The sequence below is a fragment of the Fulmarus glacialis genome, unplaced genomic scaffold (assembly GCF_000690835.1).
Source record: "Fulmarus glacialis isolate BGI_N327 unplaced genomic scaffold, ASM69083v1 scaffold19242, whole genome shotgun sequence".
Taxonomy (NCBI): Eukaryota; Metazoa; Chordata; class Aves; order Procellariiformes; family Procellariidae; genus Fulmarus; species Fulmarus glacialis.
In genome coordinates this window covers 17,520-30,494 of record NW_009200002.1, presented here as the reverse complement: position 1 = coordinate 30,494, position 12,975 = coordinate 17,520, and the positions used below count along the sequence as shown (strand labels likewise).

The 12,975-nt window shown below is 49.1% G+C and overlaps 1 protein-coding gene across 1 annotated transcript; it reads left to right on the top strand.

Moving 5' to 3' along the window:
• Positions 1–1,432: 1,432 nt before the first annotated feature.
• On the top strand, positions 1,433–12,455 carry ATCAY (ataxia, cerebellar, Cayman type; the record flags this gene model as incomplete). Its single annotated transcript, XM_009573441.1, has 11 exons — positions 1,433–1,509; positions 5,996–6,060; positions 6,436–6,657; positions 7,451–7,636; positions 8,323–8,425; positions 8,979–9,110; positions 9,521–9,607; positions 10,103–10,201; positions 10,756–10,791; positions 11,638–11,673; positions 12,420–12,455. Coding segments are annotated over exons 1-11 (1,079 nt in total), but the record flags the coding sequence as incomplete, so codon positions are not given.
• Positions 12,456–12,975: the final 520 nt, after the last annotated feature.

Below are 12,975 nucleotides of genomic sequence, written 5' to 3'. Positions count from 1 at the left end.
CACCAGTGACACCCTCTGTAAATACAAGCCTCCAAAGGAAGCAGAAAAAGCCCTGGCTCTCTAGAAAAACCTTATGGGTCAAACTCTGCTAGATGCTGAATTCCCTGACACCAGGGGACAGACAGAGTAGCCCCATCCACTTGGGAAATCACCTGAGGTCCCTTATCCTAAAAAAAAAAAAAAAGGTTACTATCCAGCCAGTGCCTGGGTACATTTATAGTGCAAAGGCTATGCTCAGGAAGAACATTCAAAACTGTCCTGCAGTGGATGGGTTAACGCATGTGCCCAACATACAAGCTGATTTCACTTGAACATGTTCTATATAAGATAAGGCCTGACCTTGTCCTCTCCAGGCTCAGGTGCTATTAAGCTCAGCTGCAGCAGCATCCAGCTGAGAGCAGCGTATCTGCTCTCTCTGACCAGAGCTGGTCCTGCAACGACTGGTCCTGAGCCCTCAGCTGGAATTTGTTAGGAGTTGCAGGTGCAGTCCCTGGGAAATAAGTACAAAGGTCTGATTTTTGCTGGCTGGCAGTGTAGGAATCTTCTAGTGAAAGCAAAAATATATATGGTCCTAAGGGCTCCTCGCACTGCTGGGGTGTTAGTGTGAGTGAAAACAAGGCTTGCTGGATTTGGACTTCCCTTGTTCATACCAGTGCAGGAGAAAGCCCAGACTGGGAAAAGCACACCCACCTTGTCTCCATTTGAGGTGCTCCATTTTTTTGGCATCTGCTTTGATTTACTTGGGAGCAAGGCAGAGATGTGAATTCTTCAGGAGTGTGGAAGGACATTCAACATCCCTGTGAAGGCCTCCTCGCCCTCCTCCGTTTCTCTCTGGGTGCGGGGACAAGCATGGGGATGGAGCACAGACCAGGCAGCAGTAGTCAGGAATTTCTCTGCAAAACCAAAGCCATTAACTTCTGCCCAGGCCAGCAAAATGGAAACTAGTGCTACTGCCAAACCAACCTGAAACCAGCCTGGGAGGAGCTATTTCTTCTCTTCCCTTTCAGCCACATTTTATTTCCCTCAGCAGAGGTGCTTTTTAATGTTGAGATTAGCATTGGAAGAGAAGTAGCCAGGGAAAATGGGTGGGCATCAGCCCAGACAGCGTTGATCCTCAGGGAGTAGAGCCAAGGTCACAACAGAGCAGAGATATACCTGTTGCTTTGATCCAGGGCCAACCTCACCTCCTCTTTCTTGTCCAAAGCATGTCAAGTAGCCGCAAACCTCCATGTCCTTGCCTTGTTCCTTTTGCAAAACAAGGAACTATTGTGCTGCTTCTCTGTGGAGTATGGTATCGGCGTACCTGCTCTGAATGGTTCAGATTAAATGCTCGCCGGTAGTGATGTTCAATGCCAACCTCTCTGCCTTCCACCTTCCAGCCTGCACCCTTCCTCGAGGGAACCACTGTGCAGCCTGACCCTCTCCGAGCACGATGGGAACCACAGAAGCCACTTTGCGGATGGAGAATGTGGATGTGAAGGAGGAGTGGCAAGACGAGGACTTCCCCAGGTTTGTTCCCTGCAAAAAAGCCAGGGAGAATTTTATTTCTTCCTATAAGGAACCAGCAGGGCATGGAGCATGCAGGTCCCTCCCACCAGCCCCTGAGGCAACAGGAGTCTTAACTCCAACAGGGCAATTCTGGCCAGAGAACAGAGTTTTTGTAGCAAGGCTGCTCTGAATGCTGAAAAAATTTTGGGAGGCTTCTGGTAACCCTCTGTGAACATGCCAAAGAGAGGGTAAGGAGCCGGGTGCAGAGGACAGAGAGATTAGCATGGATGGATGCATGCATATAGGGATGGATGCATGCATATAGGGATGGATGCATGCATATAGGGATGGACGGATGCATATAGGGATGGACGGATGCATATAGGGATGGACGGATGCATATAGGGATGGACGGATGGATGGACTCCTTCCCAGCCTCTGAATCAAGCAGTGTCTCCCCAAACAGCAATGCTGCTTTGCCAGGAATTTGCCACAGGAAGCAGAATCATTGGGATGCAATGACCGCTGGCACTGACATGCAGCATTCAAATGGTTGCAAACCCTGTAAGAAATTATGTGTGCGTGACAGAAGGTGTGAAAGTGGCAGCTTTCACCTTCACAGACACTTTATTAACTGCACAGAGTGCCAAAAATAATCCCTGTAAGCTCAGTGTGCACTGAACTCCCTGCAGCCACCCAAAGGGGGCACCCACCCTCATCCCCGCCCCAGCGTTGCCCCACACATCCAGCACCAAAGCCCATGGCTCAACAGCAGCTCGCTGGGGCACACACAGCACGGCCAACACCAAGCCTTGCTGCAGCTGGGGTCTGGGACGCTGAGGGGCTTTTCAGGACTGTCTCACCCTCTGCCAGCTGCAGCTGAATTCCCCGGTGCAGCCCACAGAGACCCTGTATTTGCAGACAGTGGCACAGTGTGCTGTGCGGGTGGGCATGCACAGCCCCTGCCGTGCTAGAAAGAGTCTCCTGTTTCCCTTGGCATCAGCAGATGAGCTTAGCTCTGTGTACCCCGGGTCCAGCTGCGTCACTAATCTAAGCACCTCTGTCTGCCAGCCCAGCACCCGGCTCACAGGACACGGCCTGTCCTTCCGCTGGCCCCAGAGGTGGGGTTTCAAGGATGGATTTTTCTTTCCTCTAAGAGCAGAGCTGGGCAGAGCTTTGGGCTGATGGACCTCTGCCAACCTAAGGCTCCCCCAGAGCACTGTGCTGACAAGCTTTTAATTGAGTAGAAAGGAAAGCGGGGTATAGAAAGGAAAGCGGGGTATAGAAAGGAAAGCGGGGTATAGAAAGGAAAGCGGGGTATAGAAAGGAAAGCGGGGTATAGAAAGGAAAGCGGGGTATAGAAAGGAAAGCGGGGTATAGAAAGGAAAGCGGGGTATAGAAAGGAAAGCATTGACCCAAGGGTCCCTAGAAAATCTGGGGACAAAGCTGTTCTAGCACCTGGACACCTATGCACCAACCCACACCATCATGTCGGAGCCGGAGCTGCCAGGCTCCATTTCACACTTGCCATGCAAGCAGTAAACTTACCCCAGCCACAGTCAAGCCTTCATGGGGCATTTCTTCTGCAGAGCCCTCAGCACCACCTAACACGGGCATCATCACTCCTGCCTAGCAAACGAAGCACAGGGAGAGGTAAAGGGATGTGACCATGGCTGGGTGGCAAGCCAGTGGCAGGGAAGAGGCCAGAGCCCTACAAACAAGCTCCCCAGCCTGATAGACTGCTGCAGAGGGATTAAATCAGGAATGATGCAAGTGAAATAGAACCCGAATAGCCACTAGGTGAATGAGTGAATGCTAGCTGTGTTTAACTGGCATTGAAAATAAATAAATAATAATTTTCAAGACACTTCCCCCTAGAAGCATTAAAATAATAGGGCAGAAGCTGCTGCATGTGGGACAGTAGCTCTCTAGCAGATGATTTGCTGCATAGCTATTTTTGCTTAGCTGTGATTAACCAATCTTGCCACAAAAAAACCCATACCCTAGACAAAGATCTGGGCTGAGGGAACTGAATTCAGCTGCTCATTAAGGATGCAAAGCAACATTCCCATCCCTCCCCAAGAAGCTGATCTGCAGAACAAGCTCCTGCCTTGCAGACTGCAAAGGTGCAATGCCAAGGCACTGAGCAAGCAGCGAGGAAGCGGAGAGGAAAGGGTTCCCCCTCCTGCTGCTCCCTGAAGGTTTAGCCTCCTGTCGACAGTCTGTCTCAGCTGTTTGTGCAAGTGCGTCCTGCGATGATGCTGTAGCGGTGCCGCGGGGCGGATGCAGGAGCATGCTCACTCCATCACGCATCCATCGGATCACGGTCGGTGAAGGCTCGGGCTGGTTGGGGTCCAAGAGAAGGTGCTTATAGAGGGAAACTGGGCAGCACGCTATGAGCAGAAAGCAAAATGGTGGCACCTGACCCTTAGAAAACCTGCTTCATTCAGAAAATTTGGCATCTGGGGCTAGCTGCGTTTGGGAAGGAAGATTTACAAGGGAGACTGGGAGGTAGTGATTCGAGCATCCTTTGGGAAGGTAAGAAAGCCCTTTGCTTCACCTCTGACTTGAATTGCTTGTCTTAAATGAATCCTAGCATCAGAGATCAGAGTGCCTGACTGCAGCACGTACTCGGGTACAGCTGGGCCTTTCCCCCCCTCTCCTTTTCATGCTGTATCACCAAGTTGTGCCAGGCGCCAGCTCACAGTCAGATAAACAACCAGCCAGGCCCCGTTCAAGACAAAAGCAAAAGGGAAGAGGAAAGGCTGCAGGGGAGCAGAGGGATCTTTCTGACTGCTCAGGAATATTGTGGCAGCCCACAGGATCCGGGTGCTGCACAAACGAGCACGGAGAAAGCACCTTTGATCAGGTCTCCAACTCTCATAAATATACAACAACCAGCTAGGAAAGGATTATCCCTTAATCTAAATATTTATAGGGTTTAATTTGGCTGGTGGCTCTGGTGTGATGGCAGCATAAAGAGGAGCCTTTGTAGGGCAGAGCTAGGCTGTATCCTCCTGCGGGCTTGGAGGTACCAGTCCCCATCATCTCCCTCTCTGCCATCGCTGGACTGTAAGGCCAGCAGCCGCTGGACACCAGCCCCGTGCACAGTCCCATCCCCATTCTTAGAGCACTGCCTTAAAACTGGTGGGTTTTCCCCCATGTTTCACCCCAGGGCTGTCCCAGCACCCAGGATTTTACACCAGGAGGTATAAGCTCTTCCCCCTGTTGAGGGGGAGCTTCCAGCAAGGGGCCGGTGAAATAAGGATGGCTCAGAAGGTCCCTTTTAAATAGACCTTCGACATCATTAACTTATCATGGGGTTGGTGAGGTTTGGTCATGCTGTGCAAGTTTCAAACCCAGCTAATGCCAGGGGACAGGCACAAGTCCCAGCTCAAATTAAGGGGAAAAGTGTTCAGAAAGTGTCCAGCTCAGGGTGGGCAGTGTGCCGCTCAGCCATCAGCGAGGGCTCCTCACTGCAGTACTGGGGGCCAGATTCTGACTTCACTTACCCCAGTATGGGTCAGGAGCAACTCCAGCAACTTCCAAAGGACGACAGCCACGTAATGAGATTTGGCATTAGCATCTGTACGGGAAAGCCAACTTTTAAATCAATTGATGCTTCTAGCCTCCGGCTGGAGGCATGGTGATTTATACCAAGAGGGTGCAGGAGCCAAGCCTGAGAAGCTGCAAATCCTGACCTCTGCCACAGAGACCAAGGAAGGGAGCGTGGGTCAACCTTTGGCTCCGAAATATGGATTTGAGTGCTGGTGACTGGATCTTAGCTCAGAATGAACCTTCTTCCAAACCTCAGCAGGGTTTGGGTATCACCGTCAGCTTTTGCCAAGTGGTGGCTGAGGTGAGGATGGGGTGACAATTCTGGGATGGCACCTAGGGTTTGGTCCTTGCCTTGAACACCAACTGCCTTAGAGCAAAGTCACTATAGACCGAGGAGGCGGCTGCCTCCCAGGAGAGGTGGTTGTGGTAGGTGCTTTGGATAAATTTCTGCTCTGCTCCAGCCAGGGCCTGTGGCAGAAGGCAACTGCAGATGATGTTCCCTGGTACCCTTGATGAGGAGCCCCAGAGCTTGGCACTGCCTCTCAAACTTCTGACAGAGATAAAAATGGAGATAATATGGAGAGAGTGAGGATGTTACCAGGCTCTTCTGGGGACAGGATTTGTTCCCGTGCCCGTGGCTGGATTTTCCAGCCTCTTGGCTGAATGGCAGCATGAGAGATGTATTGGGGCGGGGGGTAAATGCAGGGATAGTTTGGACATTACTAGGGATTGCACAGTGCTCCAGTAAGAAAGCAGAGCTGCTGGGTTGCTCTTGGGCATCTCTCAGGCTGAGCTCACAGGCAAAAGGGAAAGGGCAGAGCACACATGGGGTTGCATGTTTTCCCCTGATGTCCCCAGTTCTCTCCACCATCTGCCGTGGAGTGAATTTCTCCTAAACATCACCTGTTATCTCCTGTCTTTTTACCTCTGCATCTTGGCTTGCCTGCAGACCTCTCCCAGAAGAGACGGGGATGGAGTCACTGGGCAGCCCTACAGAAGACGAGAATACATCCTGTAAGTACCAGCCTGCCTTATCAGGAGTCCAAAGGAAAAAACAAGCCCATGGGAATGGCAGCTTGCAGTTAGGGTGAAAGCCAGTTCCCTTGGAGTATCAGCAAAAATTCCCATGTGGGAAAGGAAACCAGCAGAGATTTGAATTTGCTGATGTTTCCCAAGAAGCTGGGGGAGGAAATAGGTATCTCAGAAATGTGGGCACTTTTATCCAGCCATACCTGCAGGCATCCAGTACCTCCCAGCTACGATCCACCACCCTTAGCTTCCCTTAGCTTCTAAGACCATAGCGTGAAACGTGCATAATGAAAGCACCATGTCTTGCACTAAGGATACAGGATGAGGACAACCTGTCAGTTATTTTCCTTTTAACTCCAGCTCCCCCAAATACTTTAAACTTTAATGGGGCACATCGTAAGCGGAAGACACTTGTTGCACCCGAAATCAACATCTCCCTGGACCAGAGTGAAGGTTCCATTCTCTCCGATGACTTCCTGGACACACCAGATGACCTAGACATTAATGTGGATGATATTGAAACTCCTGATGAAACAGATTCCCTCGAATTCCTAGGGAACGGGAACGAACTGGAATGGGAAGGTAAAAGGCTGGTTTGGGGTAAATGTCTGCAGGGATTGGGGATTTTTTTAGCCTCATTTTAACCACTTTTGACACCACTCACTGTCAGCAGCTGAGGACCAACTTCCTGTCAGCAGCTTCCTCAGCAGTGAAGCACAGCACATACAACCAAGCCCCATCTTCCACACATCTGCCCCACCAGGACCCCAGCTATAGCCCAAGACTCTCAGTGCTTCCATCTGGGGATACCGTGGGCAGAAGTAGTTCAGGGACTTACAAACACCGGTCTAGCCATAATTCAGGATAAGGCTGGGGACACACATGCCCTTCCAGCTGCAGCTGGGCCACCACCCCAGGCTGGAAGGTGCCATCTGCTAGGCTCTGCCAGTAGAGCTGTCACATGAATGTTCAAACATCTTGAATAACATGGTCTTTGCTAACCTGGCTGATTTTGACTGAATCGGGCTAAGAAGGACTCATGCAAGCAGCTCTGCTAGCAGATCAGAAACAACCGGCACAGGCGGTGTCCTCTTCAGCCAGTATAGATGGATCTGAAGGCAGAACCAGCAAAAAGTCCAGTGCCCAACCTGTGACTGCAGGTACTATAAGCAGCATGAGACATTAAGCTTATTTCTATTACAATTTGGCAATGGAGCAAGATTATTAAGAACCACAAACTTACACAGACCAAAGCTGCAGATGAAACAGATGATCCTCAGCCTGTGGTTGTTATTGTCTCTCACTGCACACCAAAGCTCTTGCAGAGCCTCTTTGTACATTATATTAAAGGCAGAAATGTTTGTCCCTTTTCCAGATGACACTCCCGTAGCCACAGCCAAGAACATGCCTGGGGACAGCGCAGACCTGTTTGGGGATGGTGGGACAGAAGATGGGAGTGCTACTAATGGACGGCTCTGGAGGACTGTCATCATTGGAGAGCAGGAGCACCGCATCGACCTCCAGATGATCAAACCCTACATGAGAGTGGTGACACATGGAGGTGAGGGAGAGGGTGGCCTAATCCTGGCTTGGTGGATTTCTTTCAGTCCATCTTTGTCAACCTGGAGGGGATGCCATGACTGATTGTTTTGCCTGGCTTTAGGGAAAAATTGCTATTCATTTTGTAGCACTGTGTGGCAGATAAGCACAAAAGCACCCATCTCATGCTAAAAAACATGTAGCCACTGTAGCAATGTTTCAATAAACAAATGCAGGAATAACGTTGGCTCTAAGCAAGACTGAATATACCCTGACCTGCAGCCCTGGGTGCAGGCAGCATCACCAGTGATGAAGGGACTGCAGGTGCTTAACCCCTCTGTAGCTCAGGGCCTGAGCTGTCTCTGAAGGCACAGCTAAAGGCAAATACATCCACAGTTAGTGACCGTTTATGAAATCTGAGCAAAGCCAAGCAACGACCCAGGGCAAAGCTCTCAGCTCTGTGCTTTGACACACACAAATTCCTTCCCTGAACCCCATGTGCACGTTATAGCCAAAACCGGGATCAGAGGCAAGTCTAATTGTGAAAGAGATCCATAAGAGGGACAAACACTTACCTAGAGCTGAACAGAGGCACAAAAACCAGCCCAGGCCCAAATTTGGCAATACATCTTCGCTGCTATTTGCTATTTTCTCTTGCATCTCCCCCTGGAAAGAGTCACTGATGCTGCCTGTGTCTTTCTTTCCCAGGATACTATGGAGAAGGTCTCAATGCCATCATTGTCTTTGCTGCCTGCTATCTCCCAGACAGTAACCTGGCTGATTACCACTACATCATGGAGAATCTCTTCCTGTAAGTGGCTGGTCAAGGTCTATGAGGGAGAGGAGGGCAAGGAAAGTAAGTCAGGCTCTGGGGAAACAGCTTCCGTGTATTCACTGCATCAGGAACCTCAGCTGAAAATAGTTTGAATCCAGGCCAGATGTACCCAGTGTGCAGCTGCAGACTGGAGCGAGCATCACTGGGTAAGACACTGTCCACAGCATTTGCATCCAAGTCCAATAAGTCAAAGCATTCAAACATTCAGTGTTAATTATACCAGTGATGGACTCACAACCAGGCTAGAGCATATGCAAACAATGCTGAACAGCTGGTAGATGCTACTGCTACGCAGAGTAATGGTGCAGGGATGTCCATCAGTGTATGCACTATACTGACATGTCCCAGCGATCCCCGAGAAATACCCCTAGGCATCCTGCAGAGGTGCCAGGAGAATCTGAAACCTATTCCAAGGTCTACAAAGAAAGGGTCTGGAGTCCTTTTGGGATGACACACAGGCACTTGAAGAAACCTCAAGGGACCTTTTTTGAGTCTCATGTCCCTGTTGCTTTTGATTACCACCCAACAGATACGTGATCAGTAGTCTGGAGCTGCTGGTGGCTGAGGACTATATGATCGTGTACCTAAACGGAGCAACACCCCGGAGGAGGATGCCAGGCCTTGGCTGGCTGAAGAAATGCTATCAGATGATAGACAGAAGGTGAGAATCCTGTTGGTGTTGCCCCTTCATTCTTCCCGGTCCTCTTCCCACACCTCTTCCACTGCTTCCTCGCAGTCTTCTCAGCCACCCCTCCTTTCTCACCCCCCAGATTCTGTAATTTCTTCCTCTATCGCAGCTTTCTGACTTACTCCAGGCTCTCCATCGCCTCTTCGCCCTCCTGCCCTCACAAGCACCTTCACAGAGATCAGGCTAACACAACACAGTGCTCTTCCAGCCTGCCGGGTCTGAGCTTAAATAGGGTTCCTAAGGCCATGGGCAGGGCTTTTGTCTGGAGACACCCAGCTGAGGCTGGTGAGCATCATAATGCTCATTAGTGCCCTGACATGTTACAGGTGAGTGTAAGAGAAGGTACTTTGAATCTGACTTTCTGTCCCATGGCTTTTCCACAGGCTGCGTAAAAACCTCAAAGCATTGATAATCGTGCATCCTTCATGGTTCATCCGGACAGTGCTGGCTATATCCAGACCCTTCATCAGGTAAATATAACATGTTCCCAAGCTCAGCTGGTTTTGGGGTGGAAATTTAATCTCATGAATCAGATCTTAAGCTCACCTTTAACTAGTAGTGACCAAGGTGACACTGTTTGTCATTTGTCCTACATCTCTCTGATACTTCCAAGGACAACTCTAGGGGTGGTTTTAAGAGACACTGTGGTGGTCTGGATCCAGACCAAAGCTTGTCCCAGTGGGTAGCACATAAAGATTCACTGGGAAGTGCAGGAACGGTAGTCCTTTTTCCCTCCTACAGATGTTGAGAGGCGGGCGTCAAAGCAAAGTGAGGTACAGTAAATGTGGCATCTCACCACAATTTTTAGTCATCAGCATATTAGCACTGGGAGGAGATGGGTACACTCAAACTACAGAGGATACAGAGATGCGGAACTCCCCATTTCCATCAGGAAAAATCTGACTTCTATGGAGAAAACATCAAAACAAGGCCTCAGGCACACGCTCTTTCTCTCTCTCTGCTAGTGTGAAGTTTATCAATAAGATCCAGTATGTTCACAGCCTGGAGGAACTGGAGCAACTTATCCCAATGGAGCATGTACAGATTCCAGACTGCGTCTTACAGTGAGTGTCAGAGGGACCCTGGGGCAGACGTAGTTCTGAGGAGGCCCAGGACAAAAATCCTATGTAGGAGGATATTGTGTTGAGTCAAAACCCAAGTAACAAGCGATAGGACGAGAGGAAATGGCCTCAAGTTGTGCCAAGGGAGGTTTAGACTGGACATTAGGAAAAACTTCTTCACTGAAAGAGTGGTCAGGCCTTGGAACAGGCTGCCCAGGGAAGTGGTGGAGTCCCCATCCCTGGGGGTATTTAAAAGACGTGTAGATGAGGCACTTGAGGACATGGTTTAGTGGGCATGGTGGTGTTGGGTTGACGGTTGGACTTGATGATCTTAGAGGTCTTTTCCAACCTTAATGATTCTATGATTCTATGATTCTAAAACCCATGTGCTGGAAACGCAGAGCCTGGGGCAAACCTTATCTTACTGGTGCCAAGCAAGAGCCTGCAGACTGTGCTAGTTTGCAGTTTCTGTCACCTTCAGAGCAAACATTGCATTTTACTAAAAGTGAACAATCCTGACTGGGTAACATTTAAAGAATGTTTCCTGTTTGTTGCAGATATGAAGAAGAGAGAATCAAGGCCAGAAAAGAAAGGTAAAATTAATTGGGGGGGGATGGGTGGGTTCATTTTCTTGGGATGTTGTTGCTTTCTCTCATCATTATTTGTGTTATAACTAATTCTGTGTTCCTCCTATCCTGATATCCCACACAGCCTAAACTTATTTTCTACTGATTTTCTCAAAATAAGCAAAAGCTGCAGGTGGGAGGAGAAGCTTGATTAAAAGGTTATTTATCCATAGAACTGTTCCTCTTAACCCCACGAGTGCACACATCCTGCACATGCACTGTATGTGCTAGCAAAGGTCATCAGAAATCACTCTGTGTATAAAAATGGCACATTTTCCCCATATGAGTGTGCAAACTGACCTAGTGAGAGCCACTTTATTCTGCTAGAGTGGCATAAAGAGGACCATTAGTTTACAGTTTGTTTTGTTTCATTTTCTAGACCCGTTCCAGTGATTTAGGTTAGAAGTGCTGGCCATAAGCAGTGATAACAGTCGGCTCTGCTAAAAGCAAAAGGCAATCACGGACAGAGGAAAGACCAGCTGGGTCAGCACAAGAGCGATGTGCTATAATAACACCTCCTCGTGCTAGTGAACTGAACAGGAGATGCCAGTTTGGGAGGATTCAGTTCATTAGCTGCTGAAAAGCGAGTTGTACAGCCCAAATTAGCCAGCTACCTCCCTCTAGGGCCAACAGAGAGGCATCCTGAGAGCATTAGGGTTATCAAGATTGCATATCACAGGGACTAACAGTCATTTCTGATCAGACCTGTAACCTCTGTCTGAGCTCCAGCTATCTAGAAATGCCTTAGATACTCTCCTTTTTCACACTGCTCGCCCCTAGATGACAGATTTCAAATGTGATTTGTGTTTACAGGGCAGAAGAGAAACAAGACATGGCTGAGAAGGAAAGGTAACTACTCTTTCTTATTTATCCTTCACTTACAAAATAGCTTAAACAGTCTTTGGTGAGGAGAATGGCCCTATTGCTTGGTAGCAGCCCCTGGGGAGCCAGGCTCTGCACTCTCAGATGTTTGGACCCAACAGGACATTTCTCAAGTGTCTGGGAACTGATAAAGCTTCTCCTCTAGCTAACAGCTCCCTGTGCCACTTTTGTAATGTTACTGACCTTCACCTATGCGAATGGATTCCTGACGCTGCTTTTCACCTCTGTAAAGCTAGCGAACCCATTTGGTCATGGACCAGAGCCAGAGGCACCGGGGAACGTTCTCCTGACATTCAGTTGTAGCATTTGCATGATGGTGCAATGCAGAGGGCCAAATACTGCTGTCAGGCACATCCTGGGTGTGCGTAAAGGCAAGATATGAGGCTGTAACATAAGATGGGAAGGAAAATTCTGGGGAGGTTTGGAAGACACAGTGTCAAAATCCTATGCCAGGATAATTTGGTCTGGTTTTGGCTCTGCTTCAGAGCGATATAGCCTCTCTTTTTTTATTCTATCTAACTAGCTCCTGAGGGGGAACAATGCATATTTCCGCTATTCTCTTCCCAGAGAAAAAGGAGCTTTGACCAAAATTGCCAAGGTCCATTGGATGAGTCTGAATTGTTCCGAGAAACAAATGGGACCTCAGGGCCAAAAGAGAGGGTGATTAGTTTGTGGTGGAGATTCACTTATTGTTTTGCTGGTTCTCTTCCAAGCAGGCCTATGCCCCCAGCAGAGGATCAAGAAACCAGGTTTGATTTGTACCTCACTCTTTTTTGTTCGTCTCTCTCTATGTGATAGATTCCATTGTGTTTGTAATCCACTATCAGGAAAGGCAAGACTGGGTTAGACCCAGAACCTCTTTAGCCCGGTGCCACTCACCTAGCACAAAAGAGGCATCAGCCACTTTGCAGCAGCGGGGTACAGAACCAGGAAGGTGTTGACACCTTCACCCCGCCGCAGCGCGGCTGCAGTCGCAACCGCTGCAGCTTGTCCCAAAGCACAGACCAGTCACAACTGCAGCTGCTGTGGAGGCACTTGAGAAAAGCTGCCCCTCAATAAATTACCTGGCGTTTGCCACATGGTAAAGGTGTGCACATGGAAAGTTACTGCTGCCTTTATCCTACAGTAACTTTTTCATGGTCCTATACACTCGGGAAAAGTCCTTAGAGAAGAAGAAAGCCCATTAAAGCTATGAATGACATTATCTTTGGCCCTGGTACACTTTTGTAGAGGATTACACCCAAACATACTCATATTTTTTGACATAGT